The 23998-nt window shown below is 45.3% G+C and overlaps 2 protein-coding genes, 3 non-coding genes and 1 pseudogene across 6 annotated transcripts; all 6 read right to left on the bottom strand.

The window, feature by feature from the left end:
- LOC147596765 (dymeclin-like) overlaps nt 1–3962 on the bottom strand; it is a 152398-nt pseudogene extending 148436 nt beyond the window's left edge.
- Nucleotides 3963–7147: 3185 nt separating this feature from the next.
- Nucleotides 7148–9823, bottom strand: LOC104475451 (UPF0729 protein C18orf32 homolog). Its single transcript, XM_086769596.1, is given in 4 exon segments — nt 7148–7883; nt 8398–8451; nt 8453–8651; nt 9785–9823. Coding segments are annotated over 3 exon segments (303 nt in total). The 5' UTR covers nt 8627–8651; nt 9785–9823; the 3' UTR covers nt 7148–7808.
- Nucleotides 9824–10168: 345 nt separating this feature from the next.
- On the bottom strand, nt 10169–14202 carry LOC147596761 (large ribosomal subunit protein uL22-like). 2 transcript variants are annotated; one of them, XM_086769594.1, is made up of 7 exons: nt 14151–14202; nt 13703–13755; nt 13564–13604; nt 11917–12051; nt 11511–11609; nt 10799–10990; nt 10169–10260 (listed from the first exon to the last, which is right to left on the bottom strand). In XM_086769594.1, the coding sequence occupies exons 2-7, from the start codon at nt 13740–13742 to the stop codon at nt 10213–10215; spliced, it is 555 nt and encodes a 184-aa protein (XP_086625720.1). In that variant the 5' UTR covers nt 13743–13755; nt 14151–14202; the 3' UTR covers nt 10169–10212. The 2 variants fall into 2 exon arrangements, with proteins under 2 accessions (XP_086625720.1, XP_086625721.1); XM_086769595.1 differs by lacking the exon at nt 14151–14202 and adding an exon at nt 13834–14023.
- On the bottom strand, nt 10646–10715 carry LOC147596764 (small nucleolar RNA SNORD58). The gene has a single exon (XR_015261374.1). It is a non-coding gene; the product is annotated as a small nucleolar RNA SNORD58 (small nucleolar RNA).
- On the bottom strand, nt 11091–11160 carry LOC147596763 (small nucleolar RNA SNORD58). Its single transcript, XR_015261375.1, has one exon. It is a non-coding gene; the product is annotated as a small nucleolar RNA SNORD58 (small nucleolar RNA).
- Nucleotides 13898–13966, bottom strand: LOC147596762 (small nucleolar RNA SNORD58). The gene has a single exon (XR_015261376.1). It is a non-coding gene; the product is annotated as a small nucleolar RNA SNORD58 (small nucleolar RNA).
- Nucleotides 14203–23998: the final 9796 nt, after the last annotated feature.

The following is a 23998-nucleotide window of genomic DNA, read 5'->3' as shown; positions in this document are numbered from 1 at the left end:
ACAGGTGGTACTCTTCCCCATGCACACAACAAAACTGATAATTAGGATTCGCACAGCTACAATGAAGTGTGCTCTTCCAACAATCCTTGCAAGGAAACTTTCTATCTTTCTTTTCCTTGAAGATCATTAAAGCTGCTCGTTTTGCTTCTTGATCTGCTAGATTGTTTCCCCTTGTCAGTGGAGTTAATCCCCGCTGATGCCCTTTTAAATGGACCACTGCTATTCCTACCGGCCTCCATAAAGCCCGCAAAATTTCAATTATTAACTCCTGATGAACCAATCCCTTTCCCTGGGAATTTATTAAGCCTCTTTCTTCCCAAATTTTCCCAAATGTATGCACTATTCCAAAGGCATATTTGGAATCCGTATAGATGGTGCCGATTTTTCCTTCTAATAATTGTAAAGCTCTTAAAACCACGTATAACTTGCACGCTTGAGCCGACCAACTGGGACTCAGGGGCCCTGATTCCATTACCTTAAATGTTTTTCCATTAATTATCACATATCCTGATTTTCTTTTCCCTTCCACTACCCGGGAAGATCCATCTACAAAAAGTTTTTCCCCATCCTCTAGCTCTTCTTCCTCCAAATCTGGTCTAATTTTGGCTTGTTCTTCAATAGTATGTAAACAATCATGAGTTATTTCTTCTAATGGTTCCCCATACAGGAACTGTGTTGGGTTTTGTAATCCAGTAACCTCAAGCTCAAGCTTAGGTGAAGATATCAAAATACCTTCATATTTTAGGAGCCTAGCATCGGTAATCCATTTTTCAGCTTTTTGTTGTGAAATCCCTCTAATATTATGGGATGATAACACCTTCAATTCTCCTCCAAAGGTAATTTTATGTGCTTCCTCTACTAGCAAAGGCTGCTGCTACAATAGCCTGTAGGCAGATAGGCCACCCTCTGCTTACGGGGTCTAATAGTTTAGAAAGATATCCTACAGGCTTTCTTTTTCCTGCCCATTCCTGCGCTAACACCCCATATGCTGTGCCCTCATCCACATTAATAAATAGATAGAATGGTTTCTTTACGTCGGGCAAACTTAGAACAGAGGCATTCACCAGGTCTGTTTTTAAAGAATCTAATTGCTTCTCATCATCCTCAGACCACTTCAAAAGACCATCCTTAGTTATTTTTGCATACAGGAATTTTACCTTTTTACTATAATCTACAATCCACTGTCTACAGTATCCCAAAAGACCCAGCAACTGTCTAATTTGTCTTTTAGCTTTTGGAGCCGGCAGTGACAGTATGCCTTGCACCCTTTCTGGATCTAATCTCTTGGTTCCTTTACTTAGTCTATGACCGAGATATTTTACTTCCTTCTCAACAAACTGCAGTTTCGATTTCGAGACCTCTAGTCCCTGTAAGCTTAAGAAATTTAACAACCTAATACTCTCTTTTCTAACCGCTTCTTCGTCGCTGCCAGCCAATAATAAATCATCCACATATTGGACGAGGGTTACCCCCTCCCCTAGTTCGAATTCCTGTAGTATTTGTTCTAATGCTTGCCCAAACAAGTTGGGAGATTCCGTGAAACCCTGGGGTAAAACCGTCCACCGTAATTGCTGTCTCCTGTGAGTGTCCGGATCTTCCCACTCAAAGGCAAAATAATCCCTGCATTCCTTCTTTAAGGGGCATGCCCAAAATGCGTCCTTTAAATCAATTACACTATACCACTGATCGTTGAGGCCCAACTGGCTTAAAAGTGTATGGGGGTTTGCTACTACTGGAAACCTGGTCACTGTTCGTTTATTAATTTCCCGCAAATCATGCACTAATCTGTATGTCCCATTGGGCTTCTTTACGGGCAGGATGGGAGTATTGAAAGGGGACATACAGGGTTCCAATATTCCCTTTTTGATTAGTCTCTGAATTTCGGGTTTTAATCCCTGTTTCCCTTCCATCGATAAGGGATATTGTTTTACTCTCACTGGTATCTCCGGATTTCTTATTGTTACCGAAAAAGGTTCAATATCTAATTTTCTGATAGTTTCTGGAGTATACCACGCCTCAGGGTTTATTTTCTCCTCATCGGCTGTCCGTAAAGGACACAATTTTATTCTTAGCTCATCTTTTACAACTTCTAAATTAATTCCTAATTCTATCATTAAATCTCTTCCCAACAAGTTGTAGTCTGCCTCTGGCACTAGCAGCAGAGACCCTACCCCTAATTTAGAATCACTTTCCAGGCTCCCCTTTTGCTCCAATTCTACTTTCTCCGAGGATATCTTACACCCTCGGGGCAATTTTTGAACAGTGGATCTCTCTGCTCCAGAGTCCACTAGGAACTCTATTTCTTGTTGCTGGGGACCTACTTTTAATTTTATCAAGGGCTCAGTTTTCTCACGGGTCCCCAGCAGATAGAGCCCCTGACCCCTCTAATCTTCTTTAAACATTCTCTCATCCATCATCCTCTTCCTACAATCCTTCTTAATATGTCCCGTCTTCCCACAATAGAAACAGCTCCCTCGTTTCCTTCTCCCTTCCCTGGTCCCTACTTTCCTTTCCAGAGGGTCCCGATGGGTTAAGGTTCGTATTCCGTTTTTTTGGGGTTTTCTTTTGTTTGTTTGTTTAATAAATAAAAATAAATAAAAGCTCCCCCCAACACTACAGACCCTACTTCTGATCTTTCCCAGCTACCAGGACAATGAATAGCAATTATAACTATCAGGAAGAATAAAAGGAACCCACAGGAACAGAAGAGGTGGTGAAAAGAGCTTCCAAAATTAGAAACAACAGGCCATTTTACACAGGCACTTATTCCTCTGCTACTTAAAACAGGAATAATTAACAAAACCACCAATTTGCTTTCAGACTTTTATAAATATATTATCAAGGTTTAGTTCTTCAACAAGCACCTGTTTGTTGGAGTGGTGAAGCTAAAAGACAGCAGCTGATCCCAGAATGGGTCATTCTCAGAGATGGGTTCTGCTCCTGATAATTTTTTTAAGTACTTATTTTCTGGAAGCTCCCTGATGCTGCTGCTATTTGCTCCTATCTTCTTTATTTGGTAAATCCCTTTCTAAATTTTATTTTCTTCAAGGAGAAAAAAAAAAAAAAAAGTGAAGCATTTAAAGTCTTTTGCACTGAAGCCGAAAAAGCTATAATAAAAGAAACTTAATAGTGCAGGTATTCTTTATTACAGCGCCGGGCACACAGGGGATCGCTCCTCCAAACGTGTGCAATGTGTTAAGCAACAGGTACAGTATTTATGCATCATAGACATACATATTCATAGAATTCCCAAGGACTTGGTTACATATTCATTAGGTTTCTGAGAAATCATTATCATAAGTTTCCTCCCACGACAGGTTATTCCCCGGTCTCTGCATCCATCCCCTGTCTGTTCTCAGGAGTTGGTGGTCGTTCCCTCCTCTTTATCACTGTGTCCGCTGCGTGGATTCAGACCTTTGTCCTGCTTTGTTCTTGCTGCCAGGGTGGTTTCTTGCTGACTTATCTTTGCTGGTTCCCAATGTCCTTGGTTATTCCACCCTATCAGCTGCTTCTAAACTCCTCAAGCCCCCTTATCTTGGTTTCAGCCAGTGTGTCTGTACTCCCTCAGGATGGTCCCATCTGACTTACCTTAGCTCCTGCTAGAGCATCCTGAAAGTATCTCGTTATGTTAAGTTTATGACTCTGTTGTTCTTTCTCTCAAGGTTAGTAGTTTATATTTTCACATAAAAATTACTGCTTTATTATAAAGCTACTTGTTTTATTATTTAATAATTTTATTATTCTGATTAGTCCTTTATTCTTCTAAATCTCCTCTTCAGCACAAATAAGGAATATATGGATCCTAAACTAGCTATCAGTAAAGCTTTAGTTCACTGCCTTGAAGAATAACTGAAACATAGAAAACAGGCACATAGGAAGACATTAAGAAGATTTCCTTTCAACAAACTTAAGATAATAACGTCTTCATTCAAGGAAGTTACTGTGCTATATACTGCAGTCATCTTCTCACTTGGATTTTCATAAGTTAGACTTGGCAAGAACACAGTGTCACAGTTAGGTTGCTACCAGTGGGGAAAACTCCAAGGAGTGCACAACTTAAACAGGAGCGTTAAGTTGACAAGCTACTCAAAAACATGTTGTCCAATTGAATTCGCAGAGATAGTGTTCTGGTTTTGTTTAGTGAGGGGGGGCCTAAGGTGGCAGCTTCTGTAAGAAGCTGCTAGAAGTCGTTCCCCTTTGTCCAGTGGACTCGGACGGGCCTAGGGCGGACCCACTGCTGGCCAAGGCTGAGCCAATTGGTAGCAGAATGTTCCCTGATAAGGCCTCTGCAATAACGTATTTAAGAAGGGGAAAAACAGAAAAAAAAAAAAGAAGGAGAGAAGATGTGAAGATGCTGAGCAGGGGCAGAGAGGCGCGAGCCTTGTGGGCCTTGCAGGCCTCACCCTCTGGCCTCCCGCCGGGCAGCAGACTGGGCCTGACTTGGCCCAGCCTGGCTGCAAGAAGTGGAGAGGAGATGAGATGTGAAGAGAACCTGAGAGGCGTCTGCCAGCCTGTTGTGAAGAATTTTTCTGGTGAGAGGAACGGCTGCAGACGCCAAGGTCAGTTCAGAAGGAGGGGGAGGAGTAATGCTGCTCCTGGCCAAGATTCCCCTGCAGCCCGTGGTGAAGACCATGGTGAAGCAGGTTGTCCCCCTGCAGCCCACGGAGGTCCACGGAGGAGCAGAGATCCACCTGCAGCCCATGGAGGACCCCATGCTGGGGCAGGTGGATGCCTGAAGGAGGCTGTGGCCTGTGGAGGGCCCGCTGGGGCAGCCTGTTCCGGAGGGACTGTACCCTGTGCAAGAAATAACCCACATCGGAGCAGTTTCACAAAGGACTGTGGCGTATGGGTGGGACCCCACAATGGAGCAGGGGAGGAATGTGAGGAGTTCCTCCCCCAACGATGAAGCAGCGGCTAAAGCAACGTGTGCATAAGTTGGTAGAGACACACTCAAAAACCTCTTTTCATTACTAGCTGTGTTGTACTTGATCTGCGTGAAGAATGAGATTTCAGTTCTCCATGCTGCTTATCAGCACTTCTCAACTTTATAAACAATGTAATTAAAAGAAAACCCACCATGATGCTATTAACTATGTGCCAGCGATGCTCCTAACCACCTTACATCTTCTAGAACATCAGCTTCAATAATCTTCCATCTTTTGATAAGAAATAACCGTGACTAATTGCTTTAAAAGCTTATATTAAAAAAGCACCCCCATCAAGATAAAAGTGCTGTGCAATGTACTACTGTGTAACCTAAATACTCACTCCTGAGCTGGTGTAAGACATAAGAACATGGACAGCTATATTAGAAGATGCAAGCTACTACTCAGCAGTAACTCTTCCCTTGGCCTTGACAAAAATACAGGATGTGTTTCAAGAATCACTCCAGTATTGATTCTCTTTGACTCATCTTTGCAGAGGCAGTTACTTCCAGAAAAGACAATTCTAGTAGCAGTTAATATTCATAAAGAATAGTATAAAAACTAAGGGACACTTACTAAAAAGAATTTAAGAGATGCAACCAAAAGCTGCAATGTTTGCAGCCATCACAGAGGCTATCTGAATAACTTATATTCGAGATTCAGAGTGAATGCATAGTACCTAAATATTTCAGAAACAATAAAATGCTAGCACAGTCGGACAGCAGAATATAGGATACTGTGAAGTAATAAAGAGGTCTTTAAAAGATGAGATGCTACAAAAATGAGGAAAATGTTTTTTATTTTCTAAAATTTTGTTTCTACCACCTCCCTTTATATCGTGCTGGCACACAGCTAGAAGCCCAGTTCAGCCTGCAGTCTTATTTACCGTACAGGTTATTTTCCATGTTACTGTCTGATGCACTTCCTTGTACAATGATATCCTAAATAACTCAAAATAATTATGTACACTTCATAGGAGTCCCAGTACAGTTCTTGCTCTACTTTTTGTCATGTTCACAGCTTAGAGGGGAATGTATTACTCCAAAACTTTGGCCTGTTTACGTGATGCTCAACATTTTAAAACTGCAGCTAAGGTTACCTGCCCTGAGACAGGAAGCACAGCAGAAGGGATGATCTTTTCAGCACTGCTTATAAAGCAAGAACACATACTCATATTCCAGCTGCACACTCGCAATAGATCTTCATTTCTATAGCCCTTTGAAAGACACTGCGCATGACCTCAGTTCTGGAGTGACTTTCCCAGGCAGTTTACTCCTTTCTCTTTGCAAGGTGATTTCAGACCCTTAGAAGTTCCTGGTTTTCGGATTAAGAGCATGAACTTTGATGCTAGTAGTAGCAGAGGAATTTATTGTTTGGGGTGAGGTGGGGGTGATCGGTTTACAAAGCCCAATCCACCACAGCAAAGATTACATCCACCTTTCCCCAGCTGAAGTTCTGATGGATGAAGGGTACGATTCGTTGCAAGAATATGGCTGAAACATCCAAAGATACAGAGGACAAAAATGATCGGAAACTAGTGCAGCCTCTTTCCCTTGCTTCTGCTTCCCAACCCTGTCTTCTCTACTATACGATCCACACAACAATATCTGTGAGAAGTTACAGGAGTGCAGTTAGTATTGTTATCTTTTATTGTATAAATTATATCATGCGTGCATGCTCAGACTAATAAAACCAGGTTTTAATAGCACAAAGGGTAGGTACTTCACAGGTCTAGGAGAAAGCTGTATCTGTGATACACTGATCAGATGGGGGATTATGTTCCAAGGATGATGCAAAATCTGATTAAACAGTAATACCAAATTCACTTTCTAATAGACCAGCTCATTAAGGGAAAAACAGTATCAGGCAAGGTCTTACAAGGAGCTTTCTGGGATTCAACTCATTACAGAAGTGATGGGTCCAATGTCCAGCTGTGAACGTTGCAGATCGATTCATGCAAGACCTGACAAAACCAGGTAGCAGTAGAAACAGTAGGCCTCACCAGAGGCATCTGACAGGCACCAAGCAAGTCTTCGCAATAATTAATTATCCAGTAGCAGAAAACAGTTACAAGAACAAGACTGGACCTCGGTGACAGTTGTCATGAACAACTGTATGAAGCAACTTATTTTTAAATAAAATCCTGGTTTATTATAATTCAAATTCCACAAGCATGTTAAAGAGATTTCAATTAGATTTAAAAAAAAAAACAAAAAAACCACAGACAGAACTGCACCATTTTAGACCACTGCAACAGAATATAAAGCAATAATTCTCTTGCATCATGCCCCTGCTGCTCCTCTTCAGGAAAGAAAGGCACAATGTTTCAAGGAAAAAAATTATTAACAGAAGTATCAAATCAAGACTTCGCTTTTAGTAAACTAAGAAAATTTTTCACACAGCATAACTCCTTTAGCTCATCTACAGATATGACATGAAAAAAATCTAAACTCTTCATAATTTGACCATGATGCTTATGTTGCCACAATGCAATTCATAGTTCTTTAGCAAGGTCAAGAACAGCTATAGTTTTTTTAAGGTGAAAGCCTGAAGTATTGCACTAGCGATTAGGGAAACTAAGATTCTAAGGTACATTTACTTTCCAAAGCTAGATTTATTCATAAGTTATTTAACCTAAACTCTAATCACACCAAATAGATAATAGATGAAAAGTAGGTCCAGTGAGGAAAATAAACAACATCAGTTTTCAAACATTTTAAGAAACGTGCTAGCTGCCATTTTAGTGGCAAGAGAGACCCTCTCCTGTAAGTTATAAGGGTTTTTATTCAACTAAAATGTGCAAAGAAAAAAGTCTCAAAGTGAGAGAAATATCACTAGTTCATATTGGACACAAGGGAATAAAATCCTTATTAATTAAATCCTTTAATCCGTTTTCTTGTCAGAACCCTCTGTGGATCTCTTTGCAGCAATCCCATTTGCAATGCCATTGCTTTCAAACTGCAAAGAAAAGACAGTATCATTAATGGAATGTCAAAAAAGGACTCCACACCCAGAACAGTAACAGCTGGTGACAGAAATGGCTTTCAGAAGCCAGTGAAGATCTATAAAGAAATCTGCAGTGAGAACCAAAATGATGGTGTCTCTTTAGAGTTATGCATAATATGTTTTTTTTTTTAATTCTGCTTCATGTATCTGGTGTGATGTACCAATTACTTGATTTCTTCCTTCTCTGAAAGGATAGCCAATCACTAAAGAAAAAAAAATAAAATAAATTAACTACGCTGTTTCAGAAAACAGGTGCAATTCCTGTCCTTCCAAGACCTACCAGAAACTGTCTTGAAGTAACTGCTATTTCCAGCTGGCTCAGTACTGGTCACTCCCTTTCATAACAAAATAGCCACAAAAATGTCTATAAAAACACAACTATTTACTCTTTTGTAGTGCCCACCCTGAACCATTGCTGGGTGCTTTACCTGGAGTTTCCCTGGTTAGCTAAATGCATTAATCTTACTTTATAAATTCCAAACTCATCCTCCTGATCTCTTGTCGTGGCTGAAGGTGGTCCATGGATTTCCAGCGCTGCCTCCTTGACCTTGTTTCGCAGCTGTTGTTTCTTCCACAGTTTTCTTGGTCCAGACGCACTTAATGAAAGGTGCGATAACAGCATAGAAATACGGTTCAAGGAATTTCTTGTAGACCCAGAGGAGAACCGGAATGACAATACAAGGAATGCACACCATGGCTTCCACTTGTTCTGTGACAAAGCTGGTGAGTGGAAGAAAAACAGCTTAGGATGACAGTGTTTGTATGCCATGAACTAAGGAAACAGTCTTAAAAAATGAATAAGGATTGTAATCGATATTCAAACAGAAAAGAGCCTTTAATAATAGATTAATTGTTAAAGTTTCAAAAATGCTGCATGTTCCAATGTTATAAAGTCCTCAACAACAAGGGAAAGAAAATCCTTGTCAGGATTTGAGAAAAGGAGAATATGGCTTCCTTCCTTCCTCCTGCACAGGAGGGATCACTTCATCCCAAACCAATCCCATAAAATTGGCCAAATTATTAGAAAATTAATCCTTCCTTCTCTCCCAGCCAGTGGAAACATAACACCAGTCCAACACATTGAAATACTGTTCAGCAGTTTCTTCTGTGATTCGGTGATGCTCTGTTGGGTGGCTAGCAGGCAATTTTTAAGGAGGGGGGAAAAAAAAAAAAAAAAAAAAAAAATTAGAAGAGCACATAGTCCAATGTTAAGAGCATGCTTGGTTTTTTTTTTGTGATATGAGCTTCTTTTTCTCTCTGTCAGCCACCATACATTAGGGTCAGCAGAGAGAATATGCATGATGTTGCAAATTTAAGTACATTTGGTCTTTTTTTCCCCTGTGTAACTCAGCCATTAGACAAATATTATGGAAACGGGGAAACAAAGAAAAAGGCTATACAGATAAAAGGTTTATTTTATTGTTTTCATAAAGGACAACTTAGTCTGGAAGGGAGAATATACGTAACACAACCCTGTTCCATGTCTCTACAGGATGACGCTCCGGCTAGAATATTCCCCAGGAGCCAGGCCAGCCTTCCCGGTTTATGGTAGACGAGCAGCTGTGGCATTTCCCCTCCCGTTCGTACTTACAGCAAGGCCAGAGCGCAAATATTTCCCGAATCGGTAAAGCTCCCCTCAAATCCGCGCTGAAAGCAGAAGGGCTCCACAGCTCGGCCTAGCTCTGTTACATTTCGGGATTCGTCCCGCCCGCTCCCGGTGACTGTAGCCGCTCCGGTCGCAGAGAATGGAGCGAACGGCAATGCAAGGCCGGCCCCGCCAGGACGGAGGCCTGGCAGACCGCGAAGGGACTCCCAGGGAGCACGGAGCCGAGCCCGGCCCAGCCCGCACTCACCCCACTCGACACAGCGACTAGCCGCCACCACCTTCCCCGCCGCACCAGAAGCGGCCCCCACGCTTCCGCTCGGCGCGCACCGCGGCCTCGCCGCCAATGGGAGAAGGCGTTGTGCGCGTCACGTGGCCCACGCCTCGCCCCCGAGAGCGGCGCTAGGACCCGGCGGTCCCCGGCCTCCTCCCCTCCACACCCCCGCCGGACGGGAGGGACCGAACGGCACCGGGCCCGGGCAAATAAACACCCGGTTTTGTTCTAAGTTATCTCATTTTGTATGTGACTAATACTCCTAAGTACCACGTGGCGTCCCAAAGCAACAGGCCAGCAGTTCAGCCAGCCCAGCAAACCCACCAGGCACAACTCTCAGAGTCAAGCAGCACACACAGCTCTGAACTCCTTAATTTTATTTATGTACAGCTCTCGTATCAGATTTACTCCCGAGCCATTAGCTTCTGCTTCTTCAACTTCTTTTGGGAGATCTGAAAAACCAAGACACAGAAATGTGAGAACAGTGAGAGTCTACACCCTCCCCAAACATCTTACAAATAGTTACATTTACAAAATGTTCCACTCATCACACCTGCACGTAACTAAGTGTCCTCACTTACAGGCTGCCAAATTACCTCAATTTTATTGAAACACATCATATGCCAACTGAATAGCCTAAACATACCATCATTTTTTCAACAGTCAGGGCTCTGCAAGGAGCCACCGTTCTGCAGATCCACTTTTATACACACGGATGGGGAATGCTGTGACTGCTCCGTGCGAGGGAAGAACAAACCCTCCGTGTGATATGAACCACTGAGAAGTATTTTCCTAAGCTCTCAACGTTGTATTTACAAATTTACAATAAATATTGAGGTTGCTCAAAAATAACTGCTTTTTTTCCCATGGGTACTCCAAAGGTATCCTAAGATGGTCATCACAGCAACCCCTTTGAAAACCACAGAGCATTAACACTCCAATTTCTTGACTGCACCATTAAAGAGGATGAAAGGATATGATGTTTGGTACCTTTTTCTTTTGAGCGACTTCTTCCTCTGGCTTGGGAACGATCTGCTCCTTCTCGGTGAGGATCATCTCGATGTGGCAGGGGGAGCTCATGTAGGGGTTGATCCGACCATGCGCTCTATAGGTGCGCCGGCGCATTTTGGGAGCCTTGTTGACCTGAATGTGCTCAATCACCAGAGAATCCACATCAAGACCCTAGGAGGGAGGGGAAGATAAAACTTGTGACTTGTTTTTTCCTCTTCAAATAAATAATCACTGCAACAAAAACATGACACATCACAATGAATTTAAAATGATGGCTCAGAAAAAGAATACTATTGTTTCATAGTTATTCCAAAGGTGTCCCAAGATAGTAATCACTGCCATCAGAGCTACCAAATTAAGTGCTCAGGATATTACAAAGATACAAATTGATCAAGAGTCCACAGATTTTGCTTCTGCTTTGTTTTGTAGATTTTAAGAGAGCTAAACCACACTTATTCTAAACAGTGGATAACCATGCACAAACTACCTGTGAAAAATTGTTACTTGCATTTTAACTTGGAAAATGCATGCAGCCTAATTCAAATGAAGAGTACGCCAAAGCCTCTATACAATTCAGTTTTACCTACAAAGCAGACCTTATCCCTCCTTCCACGCTAAAGCCGCCAAGTTCAGGAACGCTGATACACAGCACGACAGACACTTGGCATTTAAGAATGTCTATGCGGCCTACCTTGAGCTCAGCATTGCTCTCTGCATTTTTGAGCATGTGAAGCAAGAACTCTGCGCTTTTTTTGGGCCACCGTCCCTGCGTCCAGCCCCACTGCTTGGCCTGGAAGAAAGAGTTCCATTTTTATCCTGGTACAACACAACTTACCCTTAACACGGCATTAACTTGCTGTTACAACCCCTTTTAGTAAGGCTGCATAGCAAAATAATTAAATTTGACCAATTACTTGACCACTGCAAGTAGGTACAATGCTTGCTGTACTGGAATTAAGAGCACCTCTCTCCTCCCTCCTAAGTTTATATATAAGATTATCATCAACAGACCATTCTCCACACTGTCTCATCATTGCTCTCCTCTTTAATCAGCCACATCCAAAGCCTCCTTCCCACATTTTCATCTTGGCCCTCACCTGAGCACATCTACCAACTCCTCCGTTGTAGCGACGGAAGGGAACGCATTGCTTCTTCAGGGTGACATCCTTCAGGTACTTGGTGGCCTTGCGGATGTGCATGCCCTTGACAGCCTGGGCCGTCTCACGGGTGTTCTAGCAACACAGAGCACAAAGTCCCTCTTAACAGATCTTTCCAAGCTACAATGCAAACAAAAGCACTCCTCTCCCTTTCCTGGATCTTATTCTTTTTGCTACAAACTCAGTTTAAAATAAGCCCTCACATAAAAAACTAAAATTAAAGAATGAAGAATAATTAGCAATGCTTTTTTGCTTTTTGGTTTTTACCTAACTGCTAGATCTTTCCAACCAGTAAAATTAAAATTTGAGGATTTATACTTTTCATAGCTCCTCCTTGGCCACTAATCCAAAAAGCAGGAGCCTGAAGGATAAATTCCTACTAAAACTTCCATTATGGCACCTCAAAGGAAGCAATAAGAACACAGGCCACACAAACAAGCTACAAATAATGGAATTATCTCTGCAAAGAAATTATAAAGGGAAGAGAGGAAAAGGCTCAGAAAGAAAAATCCAGAGTAAAGTATCAGTGCTTAAGATAAGATACTAAATAGAGAAGTCAGAGCGTAACTATAATCCTACCTGATCACAATACAAGAACCAAAATTACCGAAGCATCATTTCACCCGCGCTGTATAACATCAAGCAAAAAAACACCTGCTCAGCTTTGGTTTTGTGATGAACTTCAACACGTCCCGAACTCCCTGCCTCATCTACACTTTTTCTAGAGGAACCTATCTCCTCATGCTATCCCCTGCCATACTTCTTGACAGCAGCATGATCAGACAAACCCCATGTTCTTTCCAAACAACCAAAAAGGCAGAGTAAGACAAACAAAACACCTCTCATTCAACATTAGCCAAATTCCCTCTGCTAAATTCACTGCAATTGTTTTCCTAATTTATTTTATTATCTGTTTTAGACAGGAAGCTCTTTAGGACACACCATCTTATCTTGATTCCGGTGGATGAAAGCCATTTCTAGCAGCTAAAGCAAACACAGGCCATAACCTATCGTATCATAGAATCATAGAATGGTTAGGGTTGGAAGGGACCTTCAAAGGTCATCTAGTCCAACCCCCCTGCAAGAAGCAGGGACATCCCCAACTAGATCAGGTTGCTCAGAGCCCCATCCAGCCTGGCCTTGAATGTTTCCAGGGATGGGGCATCCACCACCTCTCTGGGCAACCAGTTCCAGTGCTCTACAACCCTCAGTGTAAATTTTTTTTTCCTAATGTCTAATCTAAATCTACCTCCCTCTGTTTTAAAACCATTACCCCTCGTCCTGTCACAACAGGCCCTACTGAACAGCCTCTCCCCATCTTTCCTGTAGGCCCCCTTGAGGTACTGGAAGACTGCTATAAGGTCTCCCCGGAGCCTCCTCTTCTCCAGGCTGAACAGCCTCAACTCTCTCAACCTGTCCACCCTTAAGTAACTAAGGGAGTACCACTCTTAAGTAACTAAATAGAAGAATAAAAGATGCTTCCTTCAAAAACACGCCAATAAAAATAACAAAAAAAAACCCCCAAAAAAACAAAACAAAAAAAACCCCAAATTATTTTGCGTTTCCTACTATGCCCACACCACGTACCTTGAAATGCACTCGCAGGTTGGATCCCCGGGACTTGCATGCTGCAGAGAAAAAAAGACCAACTTTTGCAATTAAAATCTCAATGGCTTCAGTGAAGTCCTAGGCAAACGTTCACAAAACAAAACAAAAACAAACTCACATTTTGTGGGGTTCTCCGGATCCAGAGAGTAGCGCACCATTTTTGGAGCTCAACTGCAAAAAAAGCAATTAAAAAACCAAAACAATACAAACAAAAAAACACCAAAACAAAACAAAGAACAACAAACCCACCATATATTACGTTTCTAACACAGGTATGCAGAACCCAGATTGTTTGCCTCACAGCCGACAGCAAACTTCTCAGAAATTACGCTTTCTTTTCACAATTAAATCCAAAGGTGTCTTAAGAAAGTCATCACCGCAGCCATGGCCTCTCCCTAGGCCCTGCCTCTTCCTCTACCTCACACTCGCCAGACATCCCACAGCTCCGTCCCCCCGCGCCAGGCCCACAAATACCGAGCCCTCGCCCCCTCATCACCTCCCCAGTTAGCCCTAGGGAGGATGGGACCGGATTAGGGATCACACCCTGACCGCCACAATGGCCTCACCTCAGAACAGCAGCGGGGAAGAGGAAGGCGGGACAGCCGCCCGCTCTCGCGAGAGCCCGGCCGGGATTTCGGGTAGGGAGCGTCGCGGAAGTGCCCCTCCGAACGGAGGGCGAAGGGCGCTGGAGGGACTGTCGACAAAGAAGTGGCGGTACATTCCGGCGTGTCAGCCTGCGATGTGAAAATAACACGGGCGTTTACACCAGACACGTCCTCGTGTGTCTGTCTGTGTGCGGGAGCGTGGGCGCAGACATGCATCTGTGCAGGGCTCCCCGCAGTCCCAAGGCCTACCTCCGCAAAATGGCGGCGAGTCCTCCCCTTGACGCCTTAACCCTTTTTACCCAGGGAAGAGACCTGCTTTAGTCAGGAAAGACTGACACTGGAGCCAAGACGCGATTTTATTAACCCTCAGCTCGAGGCCGGTGGTGTTTGCAGACCAGGAATCGGTTGAGACTAAACCAAGGCGCAAGCCCAAGGGCTGCAGCTAGATGGCAGCTCAGGCTGAGAGAGGAGCACATCGCTTCTCAGAGGTATCCCAGAGATGACACCAAAGATTCGTGTTTATAAATTGCCACTGGTACTTGTTGCACCATTATGAAAAAAAAATAATCAAAGACTTAGTCCTTAAAATAAAAGATCTTTTTTTTTTCCATTTTAGGCTGCATTTGCAACTAGAACTGCTTGGTAAATTTGACAAAGCAGCGGTTCAATAAAACCGAAACATTTCCTGGAAGTGGTACCCAGCTCCAGCAAAAAGGCTCCTCAAGAAGTTTGACAGAGTGGGAAAAAAAGAGAAACATATTCCCGAGCGGCCAGCAGCCCGGTGTGCAGGCACCTCCCTGGCGTGGGAGAGTCCGGGTTTGACTCTGCGTTTAGAAATAAGAGCAAGAACTTCCTGCCTGTGTAAACACTCTGACCATGAGGCTATTTTTGGATCTTTTTTCTAGTGCTAAAAAACTCCAAAGCTTCAAAAACGTACAAAACATGGCCTCAAACTTCATCCATTTGTTGCATTGCATCTTCTAACTAAAAGGGATCAAAGAAGCCTCCTCCTCTCCTCTATTATCTGCTCTTTTCGAGGCTGCCCTAGTCAAGAGCTCCTCTGGATCAGCTGATAAACCACAGTCAAACCTGTTATTTTCTTCCAGGGGCTTCTGCACCTTCACCTCCCTGCTGACAGACACCACATGGAGGGACCTGGGGCAGGAACAGTCCTCGCAGGCAGGACCCGTCTTTGTCACCCCTGCAGCCCTCTCTGTTCTGAACCAAGGCAGAGATCTGCTCAGAATCTGGGAAACGAGGTTGGATGATGCCTGTTAACACAACCTGTGCAAATTTTCAGCCAGCAGACAGGGTTCTGTTCATGGCACGGTGAGAAGCTACAGCCTTGAATTTCTATTCCTTTCTTCCAAACTTAATGTCTGTAGCAACCCTTCCAGCATCTTCTCTTATCATCCCAGTGCATGGTGCCGGCTCTCTTGCCAGCAAACCAACCCAGGACGCACCGGAGCCCCGCCCCAGGGAAAGCAGGGCATCACACGGATACCGTCAAGCTAAGCCTTCCATTTAATGCTGCGCAACACAGGGTTAAATACCCGTACACCCACTACTCACGCAAACGCACCGGCCCCCTGTGCCCATGGATCTATCCGTGCCTATGGATCTATCCATGCCCGCCACGCACCTGCCCCTGCGCCCATGGACTTATCCGTGCCCACCACGTACGTGGACGCACCTGCCCCCTGCACTTGTGGACTCATCCGCGTCCAGTGCGTGAATCGCCACGGACCGCCCCTCCTGCATACATGCAGCCCTGCTAACATTACCCCACACATGGTTTCTCTGTGTTCATTCCTTCCTATTCTTGTTGTCAGATATTTTCCCCAAGTTTCTGCTCTCTCCTGCTCGGACGATTGCAGCATATTCCTCTCCACAAGATGCAGACTTCCCCGCTTTGATCCCAAATGTCGCCTCTGAAGTCATCCCTCCCTCCTGGCTTGTTTCTTCCTTCCCTCTTCCAATCATCCAGCTACCTCCCCCTTTGCTATTGCAGCAACTCTGATCCAAGCCCCCTCTTTCAAAGCTTTCCCTATCTGTCCACACTTACTAATACTCTCTAGCTGAGCCGCCTTCCCCCTCTCCAGCCTCTCCTCTCTGCATGGTCGTTTCCAGTTTGCATGGCCCAGTTACATGCCGGTGCTCGGGGAGGTCATATGATGGGTAGGGACCGCCGGGCAAGGCCTTTGAAGGTCCCTTCCAACCCAAACCATTCTATGATTCTATGGAATTACAGAATGGTTTGGGTCAGAAAGGACCATTAAAGGCCATCCAGTCCAACCCCTCTGCAAGGAGCAGGGACATCTCCAACCAGATCAGGTTGCTCAGAGCCCCATCCAACCTGGCCTTGAATGTTTCCAGGGATTGGGCTTCCACAGCTTCTCTGGGCAACCTGTGCCAGTGTTCCACCACCCTCATTGTAAAATTTTTTTTCCTAATATCTAATCTAAATCTACCTCCCTCTATTTTGAAACCGTTACCCCTAGTCCTGTCACAACAGGCCCTACTAAACAGCCTCTCCCCATCTTTCTTGTAGGCCCCCTTGTGGTACTGGAAGACCACTATCAGGTCTCCCCGGAGCCTCCTCTTCTCCAGGCTGAACAGCCTGGAGTAAAGTCTATGTTTGTCATTAGAAACGAACGTTCAAAACTGAACAGCCAATATGTAAAGTCTATGTTTGTCATTCAAAATACCATTCCCCTTTAATGTGACTCACGGTAAAATACTGCCAAAGGATCTCCTAAACAGTAGCCAAATCAACCAGGACCACAAGAGGAAGAACGTGCATGAGCTGTTTGACCCAACAACAGCCCAGGAAGAAAGAATTATCAGAGATTTGCAACCATAAAGCTTGGGTGGAAATTAGCAATAATGGAGAGAACTAACATTATACTTTTTTATAGGGCTTTGCTAAAGTAAGCAATAAATTAAATGGTTTTAATAAAGAACTCTTTTTCTTTTCTGTAGGCACTGGGTATTTGAGTGGCATGCTCAGTTTCCTCGTTTAAAGTATTTCCAGGTTTAAAGGATCAGTTTTGAAAGCCTGAGTGCCACTGAGATAAATTTAAAGTGAATTTAGGAGTGCTGAAAAGGAAGCCCTAGATGGCTGGTTTGGGGTTTAGTTTGGGAAGTTTTCAGAGAAGGAGGAGATGTCGGCTTACTAATTATTCTGCCAAAATGCCAACTTGCAAGATCTTTTAGCTGCTAAATACTAGAAATGAGCCCCAAGGCAGAGCTGTGCCCCGGTCTGACAGACCCATCCAAGCAGGCAGGAGAGCCACTGCCTGCTCTGCCTATTCTTATGGTCTCCCCTCCAGCTGCAGTCCAGCTGAGCATTGAGTATGTCTCACCAATGGTGCTTCCACATCCACTCCAGACTTGGGCCAAATATTCCTGCAGATTTGAAGAAAAATCACGTGGATAAGGTTATGCACTCTAAAGCAGTCCCTAAACCAAGCAACCGTCCCCCAAACTCCTGCCTGGACTCTCTAGCAGCTCCAGACTCCAGTTACAAAAAAAAAGCAGGGGAGCAGTGTTAGTAATTTATTATTTTTTTAATCTTTTCCCTTTGCTGGGTGCAGGAGAGTCAAAGCAGAAGCACCGCTGGCGGCTCACCATCGACTGTCTGGAGGGTCAAGAGCTCATGAACTTCTGAGACATTTCTCCAATCCCCCACCAGAACAGGACCTCAGAACAGAGCAGAAGCAAACATCCCCCCTGGCCACCCACTGCCAACAGGCTTGGCTCCAAGTCCATGTCCAAGCACAAACATGCTCAGCATTCATACAGCTTGGATGGAAAAGCGTGGGCTTTGGGTAAAGGCATAAGAAGAGAAAATAGATGTCATTCCTTGGCACAGACTTAAAGACATCCTTGTTCGCAGAGCGGATGGAGCAGGCCCACCACCCACCGCTGAGTCTTCTGTCCGACACAAAGCAGCCAAGTGGTCTGGATCCATCTCACATACCATGGGACGTGCTGGGAATGATGAGCTGCTGAATTACACTTGTCCTCTTGGACGTGGGGAATAGGCATCAGGATACACTGAGCTCTCACCAGCTTTCAGCCTGGGCTCCTGCCCAGCTCTGCTGTGGCTGGAGACAGGGTAAGATCACCTGAGGGTCTCTGCAAGGACAACATGCTCAATCAGAGCAACCTGGGGACTAATGCAAGGCATGGGTGAAAAGAGATTAAAAAAACCCATAAAAATCACTTCATGTCACTCAAACATGTCTGGGAAAATGGCACAACAAAAAGTGGCCAAGAAGTATTTCCTTGGTGAAGGGTGGTCCAGCAGCAGGACCAGGGACCTGCCATGAGGAGGGGGCGGCCAGCGGGAATCAAAGCCTTCCGGAAACCTCCCTGTGGATGGTGATGCCTGGAGGCAGGTACAAATTGTAACGTTCCTCCCTGTGTGACAACGTTCACAAGAATTAGCGTTCCACAGGAATGTGGGGATTTCTTCTTCAAGGCCCGCTGTATCCGCGAGCCCAAACACTGCACCAACAGAGCATGTGCTTGATAAGAACCCAGGAACAGATGCCAGCAGATTTAATGTGGGACAGGAGGCCCATTGCAGGTTTGCAGGCTGCTGGCAGGGTCAGCTGTAAATATTTCCTCACAATCAAAGGCATTCATCTAAGGATTACATGCTGGGGGCTTTGTAGCAAAGCAAATTTGCAACTAACAGGACCATTAATAGTCAGACAGTTTAGCTGGCTCGCTGGCTGCCATTTATTTCCCCCCCAGTCATTTTTACTACATCTAAATACCATGGGGATGTGGGGCTTGAATGATGTGGCCTAAGAAATCAGCTTAGAAGAAGCAGGAGAAGGGGGTTACCTCCAACAAAGGGAGCTCAACGAGGATCAAACGGGGCTATCAATAGTGGGTAATGCCACTGAAGCATGTAAGCCAATTTCATAGAATCATAGAATCATAGAATCATAGAATGGTTAGGGTTGGAAAGGACCTTCAAAGGTCATCTAGTCCAACCCCCCTGCAAGGAGCAGGGACATCCCCAACTTTCATAACCTGATGGAGATTAGCCTCTTCTGTAAGCAAGCAAAACCTATCAAGAGGCATGAAGTATTGGTCCTATAAAGCGTGTTCATAGCGGGGCTGTATTTGAAAGGCTGAGGAGGGGAGGAGAGACTGTGGGGTAAGGAATGGCTGTGAAACAAAGACACTGAGGCCTGTTTTCACCCCAGTTTGATGCTTGCAGAACAAAAATATCCAGTGCAGAAGCTGTGCTGCATAAAGTAGTATCCCCCCCCCCCGCAGTAAGCGCAAAGTATAAAATAATTGGTGACGTGATGGGATGATGACAAACCAAGAGGCCCTGGGCTGAGCAGGCACAGGGGGATGCAAGGATTAACCAGGGATGTTATTTCACCACAGAGCTGCCTCTCCAGGACTGCAAACCCTTTGGGGTGCCGTCAGCTCTGCACACCCATTCGATGCATTGGTCCTCCCACGGCCTTCACCCCAGCTCTGGGTGGGAGCTTTTTCTCCCCCCAGGCCATTAGGGTTATGGAAAAGTCAGTGCAGAGCCGTGCTCTCTGCGTTGACACAATGCCCATCACAACAGCTCCTGAGCATCTCCCCGGATGATCTGTCACCTTTTGGCCGAAGCAGCCAGGAATTATTTTGATGCGCTTCTTCCTTGCTGTTGCTTAAGCTATTCTCACTGCTGCCGTCATTCTTGGAAATCAGAGGCGAAGAGCAGGACCCCCCCCCTCACTCTGGAGCCTGGTGTCACACAGACAAAAGGAGGACATGTCCCCAACCCCTCACAGCTTTACAAAGGCAAGAACTGAATGCAAAGGGGTGGGAGGAAGAATGAGAAGACGTCGCAGTGGCCGACAGTCTGGCTGGGGTTTTGTTAGCACCAGGAAATTTTTTAAATGATGAATCCGCTTAGCTGATTCATTTCCAGGAGTAAGTTTGGTTGTGAGCCAGAAGCTGAGAAACCTCTGTCCGTCCTTTTTTAGGTTGCTGCTGTCAGGATGCTGCTCCTCACACATCTGCGAGAGAGCCTGCATCCCCAGGACGCTCTGCTCAAACCCACGCTCCCTGGGGTGAAGTGGTTAGCGTCATGAAAGAGGAGAGTGCCCAAATAGCACTCAGAACACGTGGACATTCTGCAGAGTCAGAAATGAAGAGGTTCTGGGAGTGATCCCAAAGAGGAGAAGAGCAGCAGTCCTCAGACACAACCTGCTGCACGTACCAGAGTTATGAGAAAATCTTTTAGAACAGAAGAGAAATAGAATAAAATAGAATAGAAATCAATAGAAGAGGAAGAGGAGAATTTAAGTTGGAATTTAAGTTGCCAACCCACGTGGAGTCAGGCGGCATCTGGGTTGAACAAGGCTTGTAGGGGTGTGTCACGCTCCGATTTTGGATGAGAGGAAGGCCCCCTTGCGTTCTAGCTGACCTCAGACGAGTCTGGGAGGCTAGGGGCGGCTAGACCAACCTCTCACACACCGGAGCGTGGTTTTGCTCGTATTCTCAGGAACAGAATTAAGACTCAAAACAGAGTCAAGCGCCAGGTAACTTTACCCGAGAACAAGTTCACAAATGCAAGAGAAAAGAGAGAAAGAAAGGAAAGAGGGAAAAGAGTTTCAGTTGCAATAGCTACCACCACGGAGCTGCGGCGTCCCGACAGTCCAGTTCACTCGGTGGGGGAACAATCCGCCCGATGTTGATTCCAATGTTGGTTCTGTCGATGTTTGTTCCCGTCAATGTTTGTTCCCCTTTTTATGTTGGTTGTTTTTGTCCTTTTATTGTTCATTTCGTTGCATATTCATTGTATTCCAAGAGCTGGTTTGCCTAGCCACACCCCTCACCTTGCGGTGATATGCATGCCCATTACTGTCTCCGGGCCCTGTGTGAGGGATTTCAGTGATGGTCCATGTAGGGCCACTGTGGGAAATTACAAGCTGCACACAGCTGTGAGAACACAACCTTGGAGAGGGGAGCTAGGAGGGTTGTTATCTCAGAGAGGGGAACTAGGAGGGTTGTTATTGAGCAGGATGTTGCTGCTATCCGGGAACCGCTGTTAGCCAGCAGGGCACGTACTTGGCAGGCCTTGCTGCATGCGCTGGCCACATGTGCATCAACACCTGGTCAGTACTCTGCCACTGAATCTGCTGAGGGGATAAACAGAGGCGGCTCAGAGTGGAAGAGAGAGAAAGGATGCAGAGCACACTCTACGAACAACAGGGGACGCCCTGAAGGTGCTGCGCCTACCTCCCTTCTCTGCTCTGACCCCGCTGATCATCATCCTCGTGCTTGGTGGTGTCTCTGGCTTAGTTGGGTTGGTAAGACTCTCAAAAAGGGAAAACAATATGCTAGTAACTGCTTATGCTAGGAACTGTAACTGCTTATGCAAGGCTACAATAGAGCAATAAATACTGTTGTGCTTTTAAATATCATATGCTGGGTGAACTTTGTGCATAGGAATCCTATGAACCGGCTACAGGCCCCTCTGTTTTTCTGGCCTCAGGTCTGGGCACATGCTGGGGGGTAGGGCTAAATTTCTCAGAATCAGCTCTGCATTCAGGTTCGCAGGACAACAGGAGTTGGCTTGCAACATAAAAGGAATTGGCTTGTAAGATAACAGGAAGACTCTAGTCCTCTGGTTTAACTGAAGTTCCATTGTTTGGGTGGTGGTTTGATGTTTCGACAATGTTGAGACAAATATTCGATACAGTCTTTTACAGGGTGTGGAGTACAAACTCAGCCCTCTGGGAATTTAAGAATCACAGAACAGTTAGGGTTGGAAGGGACCTTTAAAGATCATCTAGTCCAACCCCCCTGCAAGGAGCAGGGACATCTCCAACTAGATCAGGTTGCTCAGAGCCTCATCCAACCTGGCCTTGAAGGTTTCCAGGGATGGGGCATCCACCACCTTTCTGGGCAACCTGTGCCAGTGCCTCACCACCCTCATGGTAAAGAATTTCTTCCTTATATCTAGTCTGAATCTGCTTCCTTCTATTTTAAAACCATTACCCCTTGTCCTATCGCTCCAGGCCCTGCTGAAGAGTTTCTCCCCATCTTTCCTATAAGTACCCTTGAGGTACTGGAAGACCGCTGTAAGGTCTCCCTGGAGCCTCCTTTTCTCCAGGCTGAACAGCCCCAACTCTCTCAGCCTGTCCTCATATGAGAGGTGCTCCAGCCCTCTGATCATCTTTGTGGCCTCCTCTGGACCCTCTCCAACTGGTCCATGTCCTTCTTATGTTGGGGGCTCCAGAACTGGATGCAGTACTCCAGGTGGGGTCTCACAAGAGCAGAGTAGAGGGGCAGAACCTGTTGGCCATGCTCCTCTTGATGCAGCCCAGGATGCGGTTGGCCTTCTGAGCTGCAAGGGAGCACTGCCTGCTCATATTTTTTCCTGCTTTCTCCCCTGTTATTTTTATACACAGTGCCTCCTCCTCGCTTTCTGCTGTGAGTTTGGAGGGAAAGGAACAGAGTGGAAAGGGAAGAAAAAAAAGAGATGATGAAAGCCACCCATCCAGAGCATCATCTCTTCTCACACCACGTGTTGAAACAGCAGCAAGATAAAATGAAAAATCTTATGGATCTGTAACTGGTAAAAATATAGAAAGTAGGAATAAACAGTTTTTCTCATCAGAGGGTTCAAAATTAGTTATGGTATTGTAATAAACTGTGAGCTGTTTGTTCATCAAACCTTGTCAGAACAATGGAGAGTTATATGAAATACACAAAGTCGGCCACAAGAAAGTTACATTAAATACACAAGGTCAGCCACAGGCACCTGGCTATGTAAAAACGGCATGCAGGACTGCGAAAGGAGGGAGCGGGGGGGGGCTCATAAAGATGAAGGGTATAAAACCAGTAACTTTCTAACCATATAGTTTGAAGAAGCAATTAGTGGGAGGGGGAAGTCTGGTTTGGAGCAAGAAACAGTCTCACATTATCTCGAGGGAGTGAGGGAGTGATTAAAAGGAGCAAGGATTCGAAAACAGGATGGCACCCATCACATAAATCTCCTTGTTCAAGAAGGACACGAATCGGCTCAGACTGATAAGGACACTGCCAACTTGTGGGAACAGCACATTCCAGGCAAAGGTGAAAAGTACACCGTGAAGAAGACCTACGGCCTTCCTCCCAAAAGACCCCCGAAGACCCTCGCCCACAATTCCTGGGAGAATTTGCGCAAGCGCGAAGGACTGATAAGCTAATTAACATACGAAGCGAGAGTAGGTGGGTTTAGGTAATGAATATGTATAAGCGTCAACGAAATATTTATTGTTTTTACTGTATAAGAATGGGGCGGTTTGCTATCTTGGCGCGCGCCGTTGGCGGAGCAGGAGACTCCCTGGCCGCCCAGCGCTGTTTTGCTTACTGGTCGCTTGCTTTAATAAACCAAATTTTTAATTGGCCAATCTCTGTCAGTTAATTGGACAAAGAGGGCAGATAAACTATAACAATTTTGGTGCCGTGACTCGGATAAAGGCAATCTGGCCTGAGGTCCTTGGCAGGGGAGGCGCCCCGCTGAATAAGCGGCCCTTGTCAGGGTGCTTCTATGCTAAATCCTTTACCGACGAACCTTAAATTAGACAGTAAGCAAATAAAACCGGTTAACCCCATAATCTTTGTGCACGAAGCCCCGGACGAAGACGCAGGACGCGTGAGTATAGGCCGGTTATCTGTTCGGTTGGGGTTGGGTATCCTGAAGCGTGCTTGTGTGAGACGTCCATTGGGCTCAGTAGTCCACCGGGCGAAGTGAGTGCAGACCCTCAGTAGTGCGTTTCCCAAACCCTGCGAGG

The sequence above is a fragment of the Chlamydotis macqueenii genome, chromosome W (assembly GCF_036417535.1).
Source record: "Chlamydotis macqueenii isolate bChlMac1 chromosome W, bChlMac1.mat, whole genome shotgun sequence".
NCBI classification, from domain to species: domain Eukaryota; kingdom Metazoa; phylum Chordata; class Aves; order Otidiformes; family Otididae; genus Chlamydotis; species Chlamydotis macqueenii.
Note: the sequence above shows the minus strand (reverse complement) of the source record. Positions and strands in the feature narration are given on the sequence as shown.